Here is a 23,075-nt window from a genome sequence, read left to right as displayed (position 1 = left end):
TTCATGACTGAGTCCATAACCTGTTGTTACATGATTCTAATTGTTTGATTTGTATATGAATTTCATATTTATACTTATATTTATATTATTTTGACGAGTGTGAACAAACAGCAAATTGTTTGTAAATAGCACAATAAAATTATCTTATCTTATTCGTTACATGAATAAATCAATGAATTAATTCATAACAAAAGGCCGAAGGTTTATTTTTTCTTACCCATCCTAAAATGAATTTAATTTTTGGTTCAGGTTTGAAAATGTTGGTTTTTTGTTAATGGATATTGCTCCTATGCTTTCATTAAAATCATCCGAAGAGATGCCTTCAATTTTTTCATCTCTCGATAGAAGACCCTGATTATCCAATATTAATTTTTCTGCATTATGCAGAGTTGACTTCTGCGGAAAATTAGGTATCTGCCTAGGGCGGCAGTTTGGCTAATGCATGTTCTGTTCACACACTTCAACATATCATATTGCCTTCAGAATTTCATCCAAAACCGAGTGCGTATTAGTCATTATTATCCTCCGAGGATAATAGGAATAGTGGTCAGAAAAAAAAGACATGCTAGACGTCCATCACTTGGTGCATATATAGCCAATGTCAAGGAATTTGTCAGCTGTCTAAAACAGTATGTCTTTCAGACATCTTATATTCCAGTTCTTCGAATAAATTTCAAAGAACTGATAGTTTCACACTCTGGTTAATTTTTCCTTAGTATGAGAGAATATTCAAAATCAAAGTGGTTTGTCAATTTAAAAAATAATCTCCTAGCTAAAAATTTTAAATTCCAAATCATTTGGCCCTTGCAACGTGTTAGTAAAATGCAGTTATTAAGCAGATAGGCTATATAGGTATCATCCAAATAACACTGAAATAATATGTAGATGAAGAGGGGTCTAGGACTTGAAAAAATATGTTGAGTACCACCATAGCAACGGTCGTTTCGAATTTCGTGATTCTGTGTAGTGGGAAGTGATAATTTTATTATTGAATATAAGTAGGATCTGGAAAACTGGAGATGTGAAGGTTGCAAAAACACACTTCTTTCAACATTTCTTCAGAAAGAAATATGTTAAGTCTCAATTGAATCACACATTGAAATTAGCATTTTAAAGTTTTACTTTATTAAAAAGGCATTCCTACGCATCTCTGTTGTGAAAAGTCCAAAGAAAATCCTCTATTTCCCACGTCTCCAGCTTCAGTTGCATCTGTCACTACTGTCATTACAAAAGGCTTAGACGATGCTGAAACAAAATGTTATACAAAACAATTATTGTTATAATAATGTTTATTTTAATACAAATATGTTTGTCCCGATATCTGTTAAACACGTGTTTATTTCCCACTGTAAACGATGATATCGTTAGAATTGATTCAATTCATTCAATCAACTGATTTTTGAACAGTGGTAGTTTTCGACAAAAAATAAATTATAAATCTTGAAAAAGTCATAGGGAGTAAGGAGAATCACCTCTTTAAACATAGTATTTTTGTCGAAAAATCAATTCAATAGTAGATAAGAAATATCTTTTAGTCAGAGTTTTGCTAGTTATTTGCCTTTCTCCACCATAGCCCGTTAAAGCATTATATTTAAATTTTTTTTCTGCAATCAGATTTAGAATGATTACAAGCTCATTCTCAAAATATTTCTGCATAAACAGGTAACAAGTGTTTCATTTATGAGGGAAAAATAAAACTTGAGTGTTTTATTCTACTATTTCGATAACTCTAAAAAAATATCGGAAATTTGAAAAAAGTGTTCATGAGTAAGTCTTATAAATTTTTCGAAGTAGGTAATCGAAATATTTGGAAAAATTCAAATGTATATGGAAGAAAACATATAAGTTCGATTTATTTCTTTTAAATGGAAATCCTGTTTATAGGAAAATATTTTGAAATTACGTGTATTTATTTTAGCAGTGCCATGGCACCATAAAATTTTCTAGCATCATTATCAGACTGTTGGTTTTTCCTTGTTTTAACATAATATTAACATCAGCAATTGGATGTAAAAATATTTAAACGCTTGAATTATTTAAAATATAATAATTTCAAATGAAATAATTAAATCGAATCAATTTTGAAACAATGAGATGAATTCGTAAAATCAAATCAGATACAATTAGATTGACATATCGGTAACATTGTAAATGGATTGCAGGGCGAGCAAATATTTCCAGATTTGTGAACACTTCTAATAGTAACAAGAAGTATTCAGTAGTTTCCAAAATCTCACTGGATGTGACGTCATACCAGTGCTTAAATAAATACACTCTAGTAAATGTTCGAAACAATTCAAATATCTGCTTTGTACTATCCGTGGCGACGAAATGCGAATATATCCTGAATATTTATATTTTTCGGTGAATTCACTTACTTGTAAGTGGTTCGAATCCATTACCGCAAAACCTATCGACGCTTGCTGGCATTTGAGTATCCCTAAACGTAGGATTAGGAATTACAACGAAATCTGTATTACAAAGGGCTCCTATAACAGCTGCTGCATTGGTAGCTATAGTGCCATCCGTTACAGCCACTCCTGTATCTCCCGATACACTGAAGGAATACGGATCTCCACCTGTTTGACTCCAGTTTATTGAGCAATAACCAGGCTGCATGGCGATACATATACCATAGTTTTGATTTATCAGTTGTCTGGAAGCAGCTGCGTTGCCAGTTGTACCGTAATTGAAACTTCTTACAGTTCCAGAAAGGGAGGTATAATACATAAGACATCCAGATGGAGCTGCAAGCAGGCCAAACAATTGATTGAATACTTATAAACTGTGAGTGAATCCTGATTTACATGGTCAAGCCAGTTTGCACAAATAGCGATATAGCTTGAGCACGTAAGCCGGCTCGGATACAATATGGGGAATAAAATCCTTGTTAATGAAATGTACTGAAGATCGTTAGAGCAGTACGACTGAACCTCTACTCTTAAAAACAAACAAGCCGACTTAAAGTTGCGTTATCCTAACTTCCGGATTTGAGTGCAGTTGGAACCAAATTCATCCCAATCACCGGGCTAAAACCAGGTAATATATTTCGCGACATGGTACGTCGCGAAATATATTACCCTATAATAATTGGGATAATGTAAATAATTCAATACTTAAATAATTCGCAATGAACAACTTTATATTCCGTATGATAGCGATAGTTTCGAATACAACGCAGTAGAAAATTTAAAATAAAATTATTGAGATTACATAGCTATAGAAAGACATAGTTGTCTTTGCAATAAGCAGACGTTATCTAGCTTTGAAAACAACTGAGACTTATATAATATTATGAAGTCGAGAATTGTAGATGGAATATCGAATAATTGAAACAAAGAATAAACCGAGACGCAATTCAACTATTTATTTTGGCTACGTCAGACTTGAAAACGGTTTAGATAGGAAAATTTTAGTCCCAAGTATTGTTTCGGTAAATTTTGGAAGAAAGATAAAGGCAGATATAAGGATAAACAGGATCTGGTTTCTTTTTTTTTTTTAATGAAGGGTGAAGATTTTTCTTTCATTTGTGAAAGATGATCTATAAGCGTTTATTGTCTAGAGTCCTGAAATCTCCTTATATTATGAGTTCATGTTGTTTCCAACTTTTTTCGACATAATCACTTGAAGACTAGAGACAGAGACGACAGTCTAGTTGTCCTGTCCTGGTTATTAGTTGGAGAGGTCATCCCAAAAATCACATAATAACGTTCTCAGAAAACTTTCCACTTCATAAACCATTTTACAAAATTTGTTGAACTCTCTTTCTGAAGAGATTTCGTATAATGTTTGGTGAAATTCATCTTCATGAGAAATAGTATTCGGTTGTTCATTTGTCTCATAAAACTTACCTCTTGTTGGACAGTCACATCCTATTTGGGAAATTTTGAAATTCCAAGATCTTCTCATGTTCACAGAAATACCCGTGAAAATATTCATCTGGATATTTCCCCTCTCGGCGAAATTTACGTAAATATGTTGCTCCCCATTCTCCCCACAAATGGTGGGAACTGGAGATGCTCCCCCAATTATAGATAAGCCATCGTTCACACAAGCACCGTTCGCGTTGGGTTGATCCAGAGAAAAAGCGAGGAAATCAATTCTTGCCTGCAAGATATAGATTGTTAATTGTGTATATTAAGTATCATATTTTCATGATTTACCTGACAAATATCGTTACTTAATTTTTTTATTGTGAATGAGCAAGTTGTCCCTCCATTATAAGAACTTGGAAAACCTGGACTAGCAAAATAGGTATTATTGGATGTTGTTGTTCCATCACAAGATTTCCGTACTGCAAAAAATGTTCGGGTAATCATTTTTCATTTAATATTGAAATGAAAGGCAAACGGAAAATAGCGGTCTTCTGAACATGATCTAGATAGCGTTCTCAAGAGAATATCATCATGATATGCGAAACAAGACTGAAGTCATCCCATAGGGACCCTAGGGCCCAGGATCCAAAGATACAACCTATATCGTTCTAGACGCCCATCGGAAACGAAGGAGGAATAGCGATCTACTTGAAGCAAGAAATCATATCCCATGTATCATCAACACCGACTCTATAACAACTGGAAGTAACATATGTAATAACAATGTTGATATCCAAATTTTCATCCTGGTCTCTGTCGTTGCAGCAACATAACCATTTGATCATATTTAATAGTATATTCTAAAACAAGTTGCAGAATGGGCTCCTATTCCAACTCGAATGCGAAATTCGAAAACGAGCGACGAAGGAGCGAGTTTCCGAACGCAAGAGTGTTGGAATTGCCTTCTGTAGCGAGTATCAGAAGATATTTTCTCTATTTCAGTCAATTTTTGTGAAATATTGACGAAATTAAATGAAAAATTCAGATTATATATCCTAGTGACTTTTGTATTGTATCTTGGAAGTTGGTGTGACTGTTACAAAAATTGACAGATTACGGAATTTGAAAATGAATCGTACGTTTCGATTTTGAAATGATTCACAATTACTCATCAAATTCGAGAATTATGTCTCACGAAATCGATTTAACACCACCTGAATTGAGAGAAATTGCGATTTATATTGCAAATCATTTCACTATATCCAAATTATATTAAGTATATTGATAATTATTGACGTTTGTTGAAATTTTTATAGGATTTGAAGTTCGTATAGACAACCACAAAACGAAAAATATAACTGAAAACGATGCTGTAATGTGCTCATTACAGCACTATTTTTAGCACTGTAATGAACTCATTACGATACTGAAATAGAGAAACTATTATCCGTCTCACTGTGACTTACGTTTCAACATTTTGGGCTTTCGCTCCCTCCTCAATGTTCAACAAGTTACAAATTGTCCAAAATGTTTTTCACGGTATTTTTGCTATGCCCAAATCCATCTTGGGGCGAACCCAACAACGTTGAAGAAATTTCTCCATGAAATGGTTCTCAAAACTCTTGGGGAAGCGGAAACATACCCAACCGATCAGTGGCGTACCCAAGGGGGGATTAGGGGGATATATCCCCCCCCCAGAAGGAATATCCTATGTAACAACCTTATATATCACAATCTTATTATGAGTAAGCAAACTTTTTTGGAAAAAATTGAAAATTTTTTTCTTTACCACCCCCCCCCCCCCCCAAGGCTTATGACTGGGTACGCCACTGCAACCGATTAGTCAGACTATGAATCTTCCACCAGATACCTACAAGCGTATTGAGCTCCTACTTCAATTCGAATCTTTTGATACCGCCAGTGAGTGGTGGACTGTATTGTACTACTCAATGTCTTGAAATGTTACAGAATGTAAGCAGAAATTCTGAACGAAGACGCTATTACCTACTATTTATAAATTAACGGTAGGCATCAATTTGAACATTTTATTGCTTGAAATTCGTTCAAAAACTGGAACACTTAATAATCTTCAACCCTCACTTCCAATGATTTTTTTCACACTGAAACGAACGCCAAACATAATTTTTTGAGAATACTCACAAAAATAATTAAGGGTTTGCACCCTACATTTTTCGATCAGAATGTGTCCCCTAAATATAAAAAATTATTCCTCTCGACGTTATCCGGAAAAACTGGTACAATCGACTAGACTTCTTATGTGGACTACCCTGTATACTTACCAATACAGCATACACCAAGTCCATTAGCGCAACTGCCGAATCCACTACCTCCAATTTTTTTGCATTCTCTCTTCGTGAAACAAGCTCCTTCAAGTCCATCAGAGCTTGTACATATATTATTGGCGAATCTGACTAACCCGATTCCAAATCCAACTGAAAGTATGATGATTCAATTAATAATAAATTTCAATTTTGAATTGAACAAATCAGGTGTTAAATACGTATTGTTAAACACGAAGATACGAAAAATATATAGCAGTATGAGACTGAAATATCCAAATTAATAATTATTAGAATTATTAAATGTAGATATTAATAATAAATAATAAAATACATTACAACAACTAGTCTCTTTGAATTATAATTGAAAGAAGAAGACTTTTGAATAATTTTAGGGAAAAAGAAGCGCGTGTGTTTTTAAAAACTTGTCATTGAGATGTCCTCGATGTTAGAGGAGTTATGAAAAAACAGTTAAGAGGGGTTTATACCACGTGGCATTCGCGTGATCTGCCGAAGTTTACCTACTCCTATCCACTCAGTGTTTTTGAGATCCCATCTTTTTCCAGGATGAATGAAGCAATCTCAAACGTTCCTCTGATTTACTCTCATTTCTCACCACATGCAAGAATACGTCCTTACTTCTTCATTTTTAATTTTATAAAAACCAAAAATTGAGTAGACAAGACTTTTTGTATAATATTAAGGAAAATGCATCTAATTTTTTTACATTCCAAAAAAATTTTCGTAATGACGAAGTCTTCAAAATGAGTAATAGTGAAAACTTCATATGAATCAATGGTCTCTAGCCTAAAACATAGTTTACTGACCATTGAAATGGTATAGATCTTAAAAGTATGATATAAAAACTATTTTTTTTTTAATGTTACAATTGTATAGTTGGAAACAATAGTGACACCTTTAGGCACTCACCTCGACCACTATATCCACTCTAAAACAAGAAATTCTAATGGCAACTTGTTATACAATTTAAGAGCTCGTAAAAATGAAATTAATGAATGAAAGTAAATGAATAAGATATTCTATAAATACTGCAGGATTTTCCTGTTCATCTTGATTTTTATTTTCTTCATAATCAAGGATTTTATAATGTGCTCTTAAATTTGTAGGTAAGTCCATCATTCGAATCACCTTCAAGATAGACGAGACCGATTTTTGTTATTGAAGCCCAATTTGCATCTTTTTATCGCTCCAATAACTCAGTTCTGTTTGTTCATTGCCATTCAAATAAAACTAAATTCATTTATAATTGAATAATAATGATGAGTTGCAGATGAGAGTTGAATCTGTCATTGTTTCACACTTCTGGATCTAAATAGTCCTCAATTATTTCCAGTGGAATTAATTTTTTGTATGAATGTTTTTTTTTGTTCAGTTTAAGATCTTTACTAATGGAGCTACGAGATAGCCAGTTACATTTTCTTTGTTGACATGGTGGGTTTCATTGTGATTCGTTTCTCCTACTTCAGTTTGAGTCGTTCCAGTTTGAGCTATCTTAATTAGTTTATTTTATTTTAGCGACAAACCCCGTATCTTTTACTTTGAATGTTTCTCTCCTGTCAGAAATTCTATGTAAGTGGAGTGCAATTATCGAAAATTACAGCGAATATTTCCCCCCCGTTAAAAATTCTATGTAAATACTAAATAGAATGCAATTATCGAGAATTACCGCGATCATTGCATTGTAACAAGCGAAAATGCACGGCGATAATTGTTCTGTTCATAGCTGCATTGTTTCTATGAATCTTACACAGTTCGAATCTATGGCATCTATGGAATCTATGTCACTCTGACAAGTTAACAGTTTATTCGGGAAATATTCCCCCGAATTACACTCGTGCATCAAAATGACCGGATAATTTCGCATTCCAGCGTGTTTTCTTTGAAAAACTGCATTCGGCCATTTTCATTTATGGAGAAAGAGCCAAAAATGAAAATGAACTCGTGCATTTTTTTTGACAACACGCTGTCATGCAAAATTATCGGTAATTTTAACGCACTTGTGCAATTACTTACGATAATTGCATTATAAGAAGCGAAATGCCCTGCGATAATTGCATTGTTCATAGATGCATAATTTCTATTCATCTTACACAGGTCGAACCTATGGCAATTCCATTCTACATCACTTCGACAAGTTAACAGTTTAATCGAGAAATATTCCCCCGAATTACACTCGTGTATCAAAATGACCGGATAATTTCGCATTCCAGCGTGTTTTCTTTGAAAAACTGCATTCGGTCATGCAGTTTTTATGACAACACGCTGCCATGCAAAATTATCGGTAATTTTGATGCACTTGTGCAATTAATTACGAAAACTAATTGTTCTGCATGCAGACGTCTTACTTTTTCATGCGAATGTTTTTGTCATTGATTGCTATGGCCGTGGGGACTTCAATTTGGGATAGATAGATTCATTTTGTGATAAATAGATTCATTTTGTGATAGATAGATTAGTCTATGAGGCCATTATAAAATTATCAAATCAGAGAACCGTAAATATGGTTATAAGAAATCAGAGAGCCTGGTCCTCTATGACCAATTATATACCATCAGCGGGCCTTCCCAGTGACGAGATGATAAAGAGAACTATCATGGAAACCTTCAATTCTATGCATAGTAGTAAAGAAGATTGGGAAAGGGCTTCCACAATCCCAGCTCTCAAAAATGAAATTGAAACTGAAATTTTCGTTTATTTTTTTCGATACAGTACCGTATTAGGCATCATTGGAGCTACACTCTCAAATTGTTCAGAAATACACAAGGTGTATCAAAAAATTGTAAATCTCCATGTTTTTTCTTAAGAAACCTCTTTTTTTATTGAAATTTCAGATTTTATGAAATAGATGAACCCAACATTGTTCGAAATCTTCGTTTGTTTGAAGTTTTGTTCGAAGCCCCTACACCTACCTATTTTTCATAAATTGAAGGGTTTTTCGAAAAACGTAATAGCTTTGAACTAAGATATTTGAATGAGAGAGATGTTAGTACTGAAAACTTTTTGATAATCATTGAGAACTACTGGGTGTTGAAAATCAGACTATTCATTGATGGCATACCATGTATATTATTTTTTATTAGGGACCAAATTTAATTATCATGAAAGAATTCTCTACTAAATGAGAAAATGAAATGCAGGGTGTGATATTTGGAGATTGCCCAATATTAACGTTTGAAAAAGTCATCAATGAATTGTCTCATTCTGAACGCCTAGTAAAATTCCCAATTATTATCGAAAACGAAAAGTATAACCTTTAAGTTAGTAGATTCCTACTTCTAGTATTCACTTTCAAAATTTTATGCGAAAAAGGTATTCATTTCGAAGTTATTTGGCTTTTCCAAAGACTCTTCAAGTCATGAAATATCGAAATATCTCAAAATTTGAAGCAGTATTTCCGATCAATTTGAGAATATAGCTCTAATGGAGCCTAGTGTTGAAAAAAAAATCCGAAAATTTCAAGAATGAGAAATCGTGAGATTGACTATGCCCGCGCTGTTAAATATTAATTATAATTTTGAATTCCATATTGAGAATGTATCAGATATCCTAGGAACATCTTAAAGAAATCTGGATATTCAAAATTTTTTATTTTTTTATCTTAGTACAATCTCCGAATTATAGAATTTAATTTTTTCATACAACTGACAACCTACAACCAAAAAAACCCCACCCCCTAATTCATTCGATGTACAGATAATCAATTTTTTCCACACAATTTAGTCCCAATGGCTTTTACTACTGTATTGTTTGCATTTTTATAACCACTGGCTATTCGAGTCGTTATTTTACATATGCAAATTGAACTTTAACTTCTTAGAGGCCTAGGAGAATCGGGATATAAAAAAAATGAATATATTCCGCTAGAATTTTATATAGTCTGGTTAATCAATCTGATTAACCATGAGTATGATATGATGAGTATGATGAGACATGATACATCTTTCAATATATAAAAAATAAACAAACTCGCTTCCATGTCCCGAAAAACTATAGAATGCATAAAAAATCAAAGGATATTTCTTTCTGTTTCAAACTACTTTCATCTCTTGAGATTGAAGTGATTGCTGTTATAATCAGTTGAGTTTTGAATTTGAAATATTGCTACTTACACTTAGATGTCCTATTGCTATCTACGATATCTAAACTATGGCAGTAAACACAAACAATAGACAGAATAATAATTTTTACAATTCGATACATATCTAACTGATGTAGGTATGCTTCGTTGAAGGTTTTCTCATGAGAAATAAGAAGGTTTCAAAAAGAACGCTCAGAATTGGTTTATTTATTCTTTCAATTATCGAGTTCCAAATTTAACAAAGGAACGAAATGCTCCTTTAATGGTATAACATTAACGGTAGTAAAGCCTCATTCCGATTTAATTGTCAAAAAAAAGTAGGACGACACATTAGATTACTAGTATAATGAGAAAAATCATCCTATTACGCTTGCAGTATCAGCTGTGCAGAGTCTTTGCCTGTAGTTCAAACAAAAACCTATATTTCCAACATCTGGGCCTAGAATGCTTGTTTCATTTCCATTGGTTACAACAGTGAGAACGAAAGGTTTCGAATAACCTGAAACATTATACTAATTAGAAAATTATTTCAATCATTTTCAATCAGTTAATCATAGTAAGGTATCTCAATTCCTGGAAAAAATATTAATACTTTTTTCTCATTTGGTTGAGGGAACAGAAGGGTATCCATAAGAAAATATTAACAAATTTGTCAAAACGTTTTCTTGGTTGAGTTAAATCCCTTGATTCCGTTGTTCTAGCTGAATAATAGATTAAAGATTACAAGGTGTTTATCTGAGCACCTTGTACCTACAATTTATAGAAAAAAAAATAATTTGCTCATTTACTTCTGTAAATAGGCAAATTATTTTTTTTTATACATTCGAAATCCTAATCTTCCATTCATAGTTTAGAAAATTTCAAAAAATTCAATAGCTGTTCAGAAATAGCATGTTCAGTTGTTAAAACATGGTTATCAACAGCAGATTTATTATTATTGCCTATTATTATTAACTACGAATAGGAGCTGAGGCTAGGCCTACAGGTAGCTCCAAGTATACAGAAGACATTTAATAATCAGCTGATAGTACACTTTACAGCAAGAGGGAGATAAAAACAGACAGAGGTGAATGTCAGAAACCATCACAAATATATCCCAATTCTGTTCGCCGAATGGAGTTGTCGTACATATCCTTGAAAACGTTTACAGAAACAACGGTTCCAGGCGTCGAACACTCGATTAGATAGGAAGATCCTACGAGGGGTGGTCTTAACCTTTTCCTTCTGCAACTAGTAGCAATGGCTCAGATTGTTGTTATTGAGTGGGAACAAGGAAGACAAATCCATGCCAAATTCACTATGTAGGGCTCTATAATCAAACAATCAGGTCTCTCCTCTCTCGTTGGTTCTTAAAAATGGTTGGGACATAGCCAAGTTTCAGAAATTGAAATGAATTAAGGATAATGAAGATGTGAAAACGGTAAGTAGTTCACGGTGTTTAGGACATGACTGAGCATTTGAGTATATGACCATTCACATCGAGAGGTGACCAATCGGTTTTTTTTAACTGACATGACATCTCCTCTGACAATAGGTAAGATCTTTTTCCTCAACAGATTCCCTAGTCTTCAATCGATCACGAAGCACCTTTAGTTCAGTGATCTGCTTGGGTATCATCAACTAAAACAATGTTCTTATATTTAGGAATACTAAACAGATTATTTTTTTTAAACAAGGTGGTGACGATATCAGATGTAATGAACGCCACTTTCAGCATACGTGGTTGATTTGAACGAGTGTTTCCAAGCAGAGTAGCCTTAACCGCAACATTTTGAGCATAAGCATTGATTCCCAGCACATCAATAGCAACGTCTATATTTTCATCTTGACTTTCAGGTTCTGGTACATTTTTTAAAATAACGTTAAAAGAGGACTTAAAGCGATCGAGGATCTCGGTCGATTCAGAATGGATATCAAGAGAGCTGGAAAAAACTGAAGACGTAGAACATTATCATCAATACCACACCTAATTTCGCAAACATCATTAATCAACGCTCAAGACCAGAGCCAATGTGAACTCTCGAGAATCATTATTTTACTTTCGCAATGAAACATTGCTATTCGATGGGCATCAAGGGTTCTTGAATGGATTTCTCAAGAGTTTCTTCAATTTGGAAACTTCAGAAAAAACAGATTGATCCTTTTTGAATGGATTCGTGTCGTCCGCTATAGATGTAATCTTATTCATAAAACGCAAAAAATATTCATGCGTTATGGAAGAAGTTTGGGAACCACTGCAAAATAAACGTTTACGCTTGTCACAGTCTGGACAATTCAATTCCTTGATGAGATCAACTTCCTTACTCGAAATATTTGCGGATAGGGTGTGTACGCATTTTCGACAACCATAACATCAGTGACCAGCTTCAAACACACCGGATAATTACCTGACATTTTATTTATTTTTATTTTTACTCTTTTACGAGTGACTCTAAACAAATGAGAGGGGTCACAGAACAAGCGGAAAATTAGGAATAGGGAAAAATAGTGAGGAGAATTTTGCAAATATAAAACGCGATATTTATGAAAAGTACTCAATATGTAGCGTACCAATCAAACATATGCAGCGGACTAACAAAAAAACCTGAACACATCTTTGTGCTAAGGCTCGAAAGACAATATATCTCGTTTCGCTATTGCGACCCCAGAGTATGCAGCAACATATACAAGATCTATGTCCGTCCTATTTTTGAGTTTGCTGTTCCGATCTGGTTTCCTAATCTCAAGGGTGGTGTTGAGTTGTTGGAGTCAGTCCAGCAATGCGCCACCCGTATACCATATGGACGTATAATACCTACCTAATGAGCACTTAATGAAATTTGAATTTACCGAGATTTACCAACCGCAGGAATAGAGGTAATCTAATTTTCACATACAGAGTTTTGATCAGCGGTCTTGGTCTTATCCGAACTATATAAACCCAATCATAACAACCTAATAGGACATAAATTAAAGATCCGCGAGGAAAATTTTCGGACAAAACCAAGACTGCATTTTCCTACCAACCGAGTTTTCCAAGGTTGGAATGCGTTGCCAAATAAAGTAGTGAACTCACCCATTGTCAATGTTTTTAAGAATCGGTTATATCGTCTTGGACCATATGATGATTGATTAATTTAATGATATTTTATTTATTATATGTTTTGCTGCTTTTCTCGTGTCGTTTGATTATTGAGACTGTCGAACCCCCTGATCCCACTTGGCTACACTTGTTGCTAATATCACAGTTTTTACGACTAATTCGACCCAATAATTAAAAAAAATAAATTCGCCAACCGACAACGTGCACCATCAAGCATCAGTATACATTTCATTTATCTATGGATGATTTTTCTCAATGTTCAAATTCCTTGACAAAAAACTAGGAATATTCTCGATCGTTTTTAAATGCCTTCAGACCATGTTGTTTCTGTGGTGTTAAATACATATTGTTTTGTAATAAGCTATCCTATGAAATTTTTGACTGAATCATTAGCAATGATCTAAAAATATATGAAGGGTGTTTTTTTTTTAGAGCTATAGAACTTTAAATTGCAATAAAACAACGATGGATTATTCGATTGACAGGAATTTTATTTATATTTTGTGGCATTACAATTCAAATATGATTTCTGGCATATGACCGCCACGGCTGGCTCGGATGGAGTCCAATCTGGACGTCCAATTTTCGATGACTTTTTCCAACATCCCAATAACACGGCGAATGTTGTCTTCCAAATGGTCAAGGGTTTCTGGCTTATCCTCATAGACTAATGACTTTACATAGCCCCACAGAAAGTAGTCTAGCGTTGTTAAATCACAAGATCTTGGAGGCCAAATCACAGGTCCAAAACGTGAAATTAGGCGGTCACCAAACGTGTCTTTCAATAAATCGATTGTGGCACGAGCTGTGTGACATGTTGCGCCGTCTTGTTGGAACCACAGCTCCTGGACATCATGGTTGTTCAATTCAGGAATGAAAAAGTTAGTAATCATGGCTCTATACCGATCACCATTGACTGTAACGTTCTGGCCATCATCGTTTTTGAAGAAGTACGGACCAATGATTCCACCAGCCCATAAAGCGCACCAAACAGTCAGTTTTTCTGGATGTAAAGGTTGTTCGACATACGCTTGAGGATTAGCTTCACTCCAAATGCGGCAGTTTTGTTTGTAGACGTAGTCATTCAACCAGAAGTGCCCTTCATCGCTAAACAAAATAAAATAGACGTAGTGCCCGATACGTATTCCGCACAGAACCATTATTTTCGAAATAAAATTGCACTATTTGCAAGCGTTCTTCAGGCGTGAGTCTATTCATGATGAATTGCCAAACAAAACTGAGAATAAATCATTTGACAGCTGTTAAATCGGTCGCCATCTTGAACAGAAATGCCAACTTAAAGTTATATACCTCGAAAAGAAACACCTGTTAGATAGCGCGTATAGATTGAGAGGAATCGATTACGACGTTAAAGGTTGTCGCATGATCTCACATCAGCTGACTCATGGCACGACAAAAATATACTATCTAATCAGAATTCTCATCATTTGTTCGCATTTGGGAGATACCTATAAACAGTAAATTCGAGTGGTGTCATTTTTGTTGACATTAAAATTTGATTTTTTCATCTCCTCCTACATGATTATGTGTCTAAAAGCAAGAAGTCTCTGTTGCTCACATCAACCTTTCTCTCTTTAATTTTGAAGTCTGTTCTATATGGCACGTTCACTCAAGAGCCCAATTAGATATATTTTCTCCACCAATAATACCAGTATGAAAGTGCTACTTACTGATCACTGTTGGAAATCTATTACCACAAATCCTATCAGATGGAGCTGCTGTTCCATTTGGAAAATACGGATTAGGAATGACCACGAAATCTGCGTCACAATCTTCCCCAAACAATGGTCTAGGAGGGTTAATAGCAGCATCATTGTCTGAAACGATGAAGGAAGAATCTGTACAAGAACTCCATTCTATCGAACAATAGCCTGGTGCCATAGAAACACAAACTCCATAGTTCTCATTCACTAACTCTCTGGTGCCTAGAAGATTAGTTGCTGGATTTGTAGCTCTTGATGCACCATAATTGAAGCTTTTGATGGTTCCTGAAAGCGCTGTATAGTACATCAAACAGCCTGTAGGAGCTGAAACAAACATCCAACAGATGAAAGACATCGAAAGGGAAATTTCAATTGTTTCTAAAAATAAATCTTCGAAATCGTTCCGGAAAAACAAAATTTTTAACATGAAATATTCATAATTTAAGCAATGATTTCCTGTACATGATATACTAATAGAAATCCATTCAACTCATAATTGACTGACAAAGATTTTATTTCCACTTTTTATTGAATCAATAACAATTTTTTCACTATATTACAGCTTCTCTAAATGTTACATTTGGAATTTATTCCAAAATGTGAACTTTATCATAGCCATTTCATTTAGAAAGGGAGGGGTAGTACATCTATCTCCCAACCTATAGATCTATTCCTTCAAGAATTATCCTGTTTACATATGGATCGAATCGAATTTCTGGCTCGAAATTCTAAAATAACAGGCATTCTAACAAAATTATGTCTATTTGATAGAAAATGCTATAAATGTGATAATACTGAACATATTTCTAAGAACTACCTACATATCAAGGGTCAATAAAGGTAAATAAAATAAAAACGGAAATGCAGCATTAGTCTTCCATACATCCAGAATCAGGGGATGTATTCATTATTGATTCTGGTTGTAACAATCGTAGCAGAGAGAATGACACCAAAGTAGTGAAGAAGAACAAAATAAATAGACCAAGGAAAAATTTTAGGTAAGAACTTCACAATGAAAAAAGTCTTGTTATTTCCGGTTCTAATAAAAACTCTACTGTTTGTTTGTAAATGCTAAGATTGAAAATTGAGCATAAGTAGCCACTTTTCAACAGTCAGGAAATACAAAAATTTTTCACAAACTGCAGGAAACGTAGATAATATGTTTTACTTCGTGAAGCTCCTTATCAAAAATGAAGATGTCTCAGAGGAATCCCACAAAGACGAAATTTTAATAGACTGACAGAAAATTAACACTTATATTGGTAAGATGAAAAACTAGAAGATGAAAAGAGGAACGAAAGAGCCAATTTTCAATAATAAAGATAAAATTTGATAAGAAAATGAAACAAAACTTGCAATAATCAATAAGAATCATTTCAGAATTCAAAATAGAGAAAGAAAAAAATTTTTATTTCAAAAAAGTGGTGTTACAGAAAAAGTAATTGAATTAAAACGTAAAACCGTACTAAAAAACTCTATTGCTAAAGCTAGTGATGAGAAAGTGAAAAAAGATCCAAAAAGGTCGAACAAGGAAATCGTAAAGAGAGAACAGAAACATCAATTTAGTGAAAACATAGGGAAGATACAACTAAAAATAATGGTTCAAGAACGGTGTCATGATCAAAAGAATACTTAATACATGGAATGTATAGCTGGTCGATAAAAAATTATTCATTGACCATTGAGTACAGATACAAAAGGGTTTATTGATCAGAATTTTCCACGTCAGTGGGTACCCATTGTTTAGTGGATGGCGGGAAATAATTATGAATCTTTAGGTGCTATACGATTCTTCAAAGATTATATTACTTTGTATCGATATGAACCATTTTCGGTATTATATTGATATAATATACTCGTACTCGTACATTGCAGGTTATCTTCAAAGGTGAAGACCCAAAAATAATGTTTAATATCTCATTCTTGAAAATAACAGTAATTACCTCTCGTTGGGCATGAACAAGCAATCTGTGTCACTTTATAATTCCAATTTCTTCCTATGTTCAGACCATCCAGTGTTGAAGTAATTATGTCAATAGAACTATTACCGTTGAAGTCTAAGTAAATATGTTGACCAGTATTGTCTCCACATAAAATAGGTACAGGACCGGCACCACCTGATATAATTAAAGAATCACTGTTACACACTCCTATTGCGTTGGGTTGAGCTAAATTCGAAGATAAAAAGTCTATCCGAACCTGAAAAAACATAACCACCAAATGCCGGCATAAAACAAAATTTTTAGAATATTTACCTGACAGATATCCGAATTACATTTTTTAATTGTCATCGTACACCTTCCCCCAGAAGTAACCGATGTTGGAAAATTCATATTGGAGAAATACGTATTATTTAACGAAGACTCTTGACCGCAAGTACGCTGTACTGAAAAAAAAACTTGCTACAAATGTGCCTAAACATAAGAATATCAACGGAATTAAAATTAAGTGTTCATTAATTCATTAATTATTCATCAAACCCATCAATTTCATAATTTGAGTTTCATTTTCTCAATAATATTGTCCAAATATTATACATATACATATTATTTGAGTTCATTTACATCAATATTTCTTATAACGGCTCGACAGTTTGGTTCTGTGGTATCTACCATTTTATTACATTTACTTCAAATTGTCATAAATTCTTTTCCAAATTTAGTAAATCAGAAAACATTTTAAATAATAAACTGGAATTTCGACACTGTTTTCTCCTGAATTCTAATTTGCTTTGAACTCTATTTGTCAAACGAAAACGTTTTTCCGCAACAACTTCTTCAAATGTTCATTTAAGATCTCTTGGATCCTTTAACAGAGTAAGAATTTTCAATAAAAAAATGTTTTCGCGTGAAGAAGAATTAATATTATCAAATGATTTTCGAATGCTGGCAGCGCAGATGATGTGGTTGGATGATATATTTTTGCTCTTCCTGGTCAAAAAGTTCCGTCTATTCAAATAGTTCTGAATATTTTTCATCGTTTCGAAAAATCCGGCTGCTTTACCGTATGTAGTAAGTGCAATAATCTAATAATAAGTATAAAATAATAGGTATGTATTACTAGATCATGGAGTAAATGCTATCATGGGTATATAAAACCCACTCCTCTCCCTGAAGAAAGAGTCGAGAAGGAATCAAAATGTATGTGCCTTTGTAGCACATGTGTCACTTAAATTTCTCGAGAAATTGACATTATCGACCACACTGTTAGAAATGGGTAAGAATCCTTTAAATTGAAAACCATCCAAAAAATTTTCCCAGTAAATTATGTCAGTTAAATGGAATATTGTGAGATTATGAGAGAAAAAATTCTAGGAAATAAGGAATTTCAAATAAACATTTTATTTATATTACCTATGAATCCCCATTTTCTGTACTTCAACCCTTCAGTAACCAGATATTATTTTCTACAAAATATAATTGAAGACGCAAGATAAAAAAAAATTAAACTTATGTACCTTTTTTTTTAATCATGTTGTAGGACCTTTTATAATTTATAATTGATTTTAGGCTTGAAGCTACTTAATATTCAAAATTTTCGAATCACTGTTGCATTGTTTATTCAACAGTGACGACTCCAGTTTTTAAGGAATGGGGGCGGCCAATATTTCCAGGTCTGCCTTGTTTACTTGAAATTCATGTTGTCTTTTTTCCTCTTGTGATATTTCTGTGGGGCCAGTCAAGATTTAGGGGTGCCCAGACCCCCTCTGGCGTCGTCACTGATCTTCGAATATAACTCAACATGGTCAAATTAGGATCATGACGTCACCGTGCAAAGAACACAAAATAGAAATCTGAGGATACATTGTATATTATATCTCAAACTCATATTTAAAAAGAAACTCCCAATGTTTCAGTGCCAATAGATCACTTCGGGTGGAGTACAAATTTCCTGTTGATAAAGTAGTCAGAGCTATAGAAATACACAGTTATATGTGATAATTATTTATTCAATAATTGTACTTGTAGTGATCCTTTGTTTTGTCTGAGAAATGGCATAGCGGAATGTGGCTCTATCGGGGGATCAGAACTGCCTTGGAATATAAACCCAACCGTCTACGACAAAGTCACCATGCTCCGCTATGGAGATGAAAGGCGTAATTATTTGGTAGGGGTCACTGAGTGCCAAACTGATGATTCCATCAATGATTATGGGATGAAATACCGCAATCCTCTGAAAGAGGAGACGCACCTGGGAAATTGCCCGGGAACGCCTCATCAAAGTGATCACCCCGACTTGAGGCGGAAAAGCCCCGATCACATTTCACAGCGCTGCGGCGACTCACTGCCCCTTTCAACGTAATGGATACTAGCATATTTATCGGACACAAGCGAAGCGACCAATATGTACAGCGAAGAGCTCTATTCATCGTCCCCCATATGTCGTGGGTTCGCAGCGACAGCGCCAATGGCATGATGAGTCTTGATTTTCCTCCTCACAACGCGCTGGGTTCTTTCTCCTCAAATACCTTCAACCCTTCCTCTGAGACATCGTCGGTACAGGTAGGGGAGTGTGTAGTGATTCTTTACTTGACTGAGAGATGACGTTGATGCTTGCGCATCTTTCGTGAGATCGCAAACGCGTTTATGGCAAAATCACTATGCTTCTCTATGGAGACGGAAGGTGTATTTGGCAGGGATAACAAAGTGCTAAATTGATGACTCCATCAGTGATCTTGGAATGAAAGACTGCTATCCTCTGAGAAAGGGCGCACCTTCAAAATTGGCCTCGCCCAAGTACTCATTAACAAAACAGACCAACCTACTTTCCTGCCTTGAAAATGTTCATAGGGTTACCGAAATTTAGTTTTCCATCTTTCTTTATTTTTGATATTTATTTCTACTATCTATTTATTATTATTTCTATATTATTTATCTCCTAGTAACACATCAGATTTGAATCAGTTCAACACTCACTGGGAAAATTCATGAGATCATTTGAGGAGACAATTGTCATGAATATTTCCCTCCTGTCAAAAATTCTATGTATATGGAGAACAATTATCGAATTACAGCGATAATTGCACTGTAGGAAACGAAACAGCTCTGCGATAATTGTTCTGTTCATAGATGCATAGTTTCTATGCATCTTACACAGTTCGAATCTATGGCAATTCCATTCTACATCAGTTTGATAAGTGATGTAACAGTTTATTCGGGAAATATTCCCCCGAATTACACTCGTGCATGAAAATGACCGGATAATTTCGCATTCCAGCGTGTTTTCTTTGAAACACTGCATTCGGTCATTTTCCTTTTTGGAGAAAGATTTTTCTCCAAAAATGAAAATGAACTCATGCAGTTTTTATGACAAAACGCTGTCATGCAAAATTATCGGTAATTTTGATGCACTTGTGCAATTAGGTACTTATGAAAATGACTCCATTATACATATAGCATGAGTCAATAGTGCTCGATCGGTCAATACTTTTGGAAATTTTGGGCTAGGAAAATGACTCAAATTTTGACGGAATCGACATTACTCAGCGCATAAGCTTAATTTATTTTTGACTCTACAGGCTAGTCCGAATGTAATGGATGATACCACACTGTTTTTTTTTAATGAAAATGCCTATTTTCATATCAAACGTAGGTACTTCAAATCTCCACGAAATTCTGATTTCGAAATATCCCACTTGTCATGTTTTTGACACTTGTAAATTCAAAAACAATTGAAGCTTATGTGCTGAGCATTGTCAATTCCGAATTTGAATGATTTTTCTACTCCAAAATTTCTAAGTGTTAACGACCGATCGAGCACAATTGTCTCCCCTGTATATTTTATAGAAATAGTTGCTATAACTTTTATTCATAGTTCAAGTTAAATTATACTGAACTTTGTTATTACTCTATCTGATCGAGAAAAACTATTATTATTATACACGAAATCAATTCAGAGTTTGTAGTATAATTCAAAAATTCAAACCCACAACGATTTAGTTAGGCCATATCAATGATTATATGCTAAATTGACATGAAATCCTTATAAGATTTTATCCTATGATTGAACTACGAGTATATCCGAGTAGATTGAGCCCATACATTCAGTGCTTTGAAAATTGATGAACATTCTTGAGGACCTTTACTCACTTATACAACAGTAGCCAACATTTTGGGCGCACCTTCCAGATGAGAAACCATCAGCTTTTTGACACTGAAACCTTGTATAGCAAGTTCCATCTAAACCATTTAATCCTGTGCAAATGTTATTGGCAATTCTCACAATACCAATACCGAACCCTGAAAATGAGAAGAAAACAATGCAAATGAAAGAGCAAATAAAAACACTTACATTTTGATTTTCTTCCTTCAGTGTTTTGTCCATTGTTTTTTGATCCAAAGAGAAAAATCAAAATAAGTATGTGACGAATTGTATTTTCTATAATCATTGTGCAAGAACTATACTCATCAACTGTATTCATTCAGTTCGGAGCACACACGGACTTAAAGTATCACTCTGGTAGGTAAATAATGCAAATGCATATTTACTTCAAATAGATATTTTTTCAACTGAATCAGAAGTGTAGTAACGGAAACTTGAAATGGATGTCACTGGTGTTAATTATTTGTATTGAAAAATCTATTCTTCTTGTAATTTTAAACCTGTCTAGATTATTATTATATTATACATGGTGATTCTTAAAATTAACTGAGTGCATTGTTTCTGCAATAAATGATGTTAACATTCAAAAAATGTGGTACTTTTTTTTCATCCATTTGCGTTCGCAAAATCAATATTTCCAAAACTCATGCGAAAAAGTACGTATTATTACTCATGCTCAATATTCTCCATAGTAAGAAGAGGTGAATTTAAACAACCTTTATCAAGCCATAATATCAAATACCTTTCTGCGCAGTTTTCATTATGTCCACATGAATCCCGCCTCATTACACTCATGATCGCCAGTGTGACATTTTTAGTAATTTCCCCGCATTTACATGAAATTTTCAGTATGCAGAAATCTGTTGGTAGATTTTGGTAGAGTTTTAGAAATCTGACATTTTGAGTATCAGCCCTAGCGACGGAAAAATGTAGGTAAATGAAGAAACGATTGGGAATTGAGAGGCCTAGACTGTACCCCCGTTAAGCTAGCACAACCACTTTCGAAGTTTTGATATTTTTTAGACAAGAATTTTAGGCTAATTTATTACAATATTTAAAAATTTACTCCCAAATTGTCGGAGATATCGCGGGTTCTGCTAGCTTAACGTTAAGCTAGCAGAACCACCGAGCTGATCGATTTCTTATGGACTTCTGATTATACCATTATTTTAGGCTCACGTTTGAACCCATCACCAAATTTCTGAATTTACGGTTTTTGAGAAATCCCTGAGTTCTGCTAGCTTTACCGTTAAGCTAGCAGAACCCAATCGGAAAGAAACTCTCCAGAATAATACAACTTACATAGTAATTTTGTTGCTAATTCAGGCTAATTCATAAACCTATTACGAAATGTTTTGCTCCCCAGAATAATATCCTGAATACTAATACATTCATCCTATACCGGTAGTAAATGAAAAATTTAAATCGAGTTGAATATGGAAAATCTGACTTCGCCAAAATATTAGGCTCAATTCAAACTAATTTGATATCCTATTACGAAATTTTTTACTCTTCAGATTACTGAGATCTCATGAGTACTACTAGATTCATCCCATATCAGCAGTACGGAAAAAATGCAAATCGAATATGAATATGCAAATATGATTGCGCCATAATTTTGGGCTCTATTCAAACTAATTAATTATTCATTAGGAAAATTTTTTGCTCTGCAGATTACCGAGATCTCATCCCATGCCCTCAATAGGTGAAAAATGCTAATCGATTATGAATATTATTATTATTATAATAACATTAGATACAGAGCTGAGTATATAACTATAAAACTCTTAATAAACAAAAAAAATCAATAAAACCCAATGAGAAAAATAACACCGAAACAATTTGGGAAAAACAAAAAATATGAAAATCAATTTATCTCTGTTCAAGAACTCTTGTCCTCTAGATGTCGAACCTATTCTTGAACACGTTCACCGACGGAGCTCCAACAACATC

The 23,075-nt window shown here is 34.1% G+C and overlaps 2 protein-coding genes across 2 annotated transcripts; both read right to left on the bottom strand.

Moving 5' to 3' along the window:
• Positions 1-1,102: 1,102 nt before the first annotated feature.
• Positions 1,103-10,530, bottom strand: LOC123673722. Its single transcript, XM_045608365.1, has 6 exons — positions 10,246-10,530; positions 6,116-6,268; positions 4,164-4,294; positions 3,852-4,107; positions 2,379-2,747; positions 1,103-1,245 (listed from the first exon to the last, which is right to left on the bottom strand). Exons 1-6 carry the CDS (start codon positions 10,334-10,336, stop codon positions 1,127-1,129), a joined length of 1,119 nt encoding a protein of 372 aa, XP_045464321.1. The 5' UTR covers positions 10,337-10,530; the 3' UTR covers positions 1,103-1,126.
• Positions 10,402-22,762, bottom strand: LOC123673721. The gene is made up of 6 exons (XM_045608364.1): positions 21,312-22,762; positions 21,110-21,259; positions 17,276-17,406; positions 16,964-17,219; positions 14,988-15,344; positions 10,402-10,713 (listed from the first exon to the last, which is right to left on the bottom strand). The coding sequence occupies exons 1-6, from the start codon at positions 21,439-21,441 to the stop codon at positions 10,571-10,573; spliced, it is 1,167 nt and encodes a 388-aa protein (XP_045464320.1). The 5' UTR covers positions 21,442-22,762; the 3' UTR covers positions 10,402-10,570.
• Positions 22,763-23,075: the final 313 nt, after the last annotated feature.

Source organism: Harmonia axyridis, chromosome 2 (assembly GCF_914767665.1).
Source record: "Harmonia axyridis chromosome 2, icHarAxyr1.1, whole genome shotgun sequence".
NCBI lineage: Eukaryota > Metazoa > Arthropoda > Insecta > Coleoptera > Coccinellidae > Harmonia > Harmonia axyridis.
The sequence above is the reverse complement of the archived record's forward strand: the minus strand, read 5'-3'. Positions and strand labels throughout refer to the sequence as shown.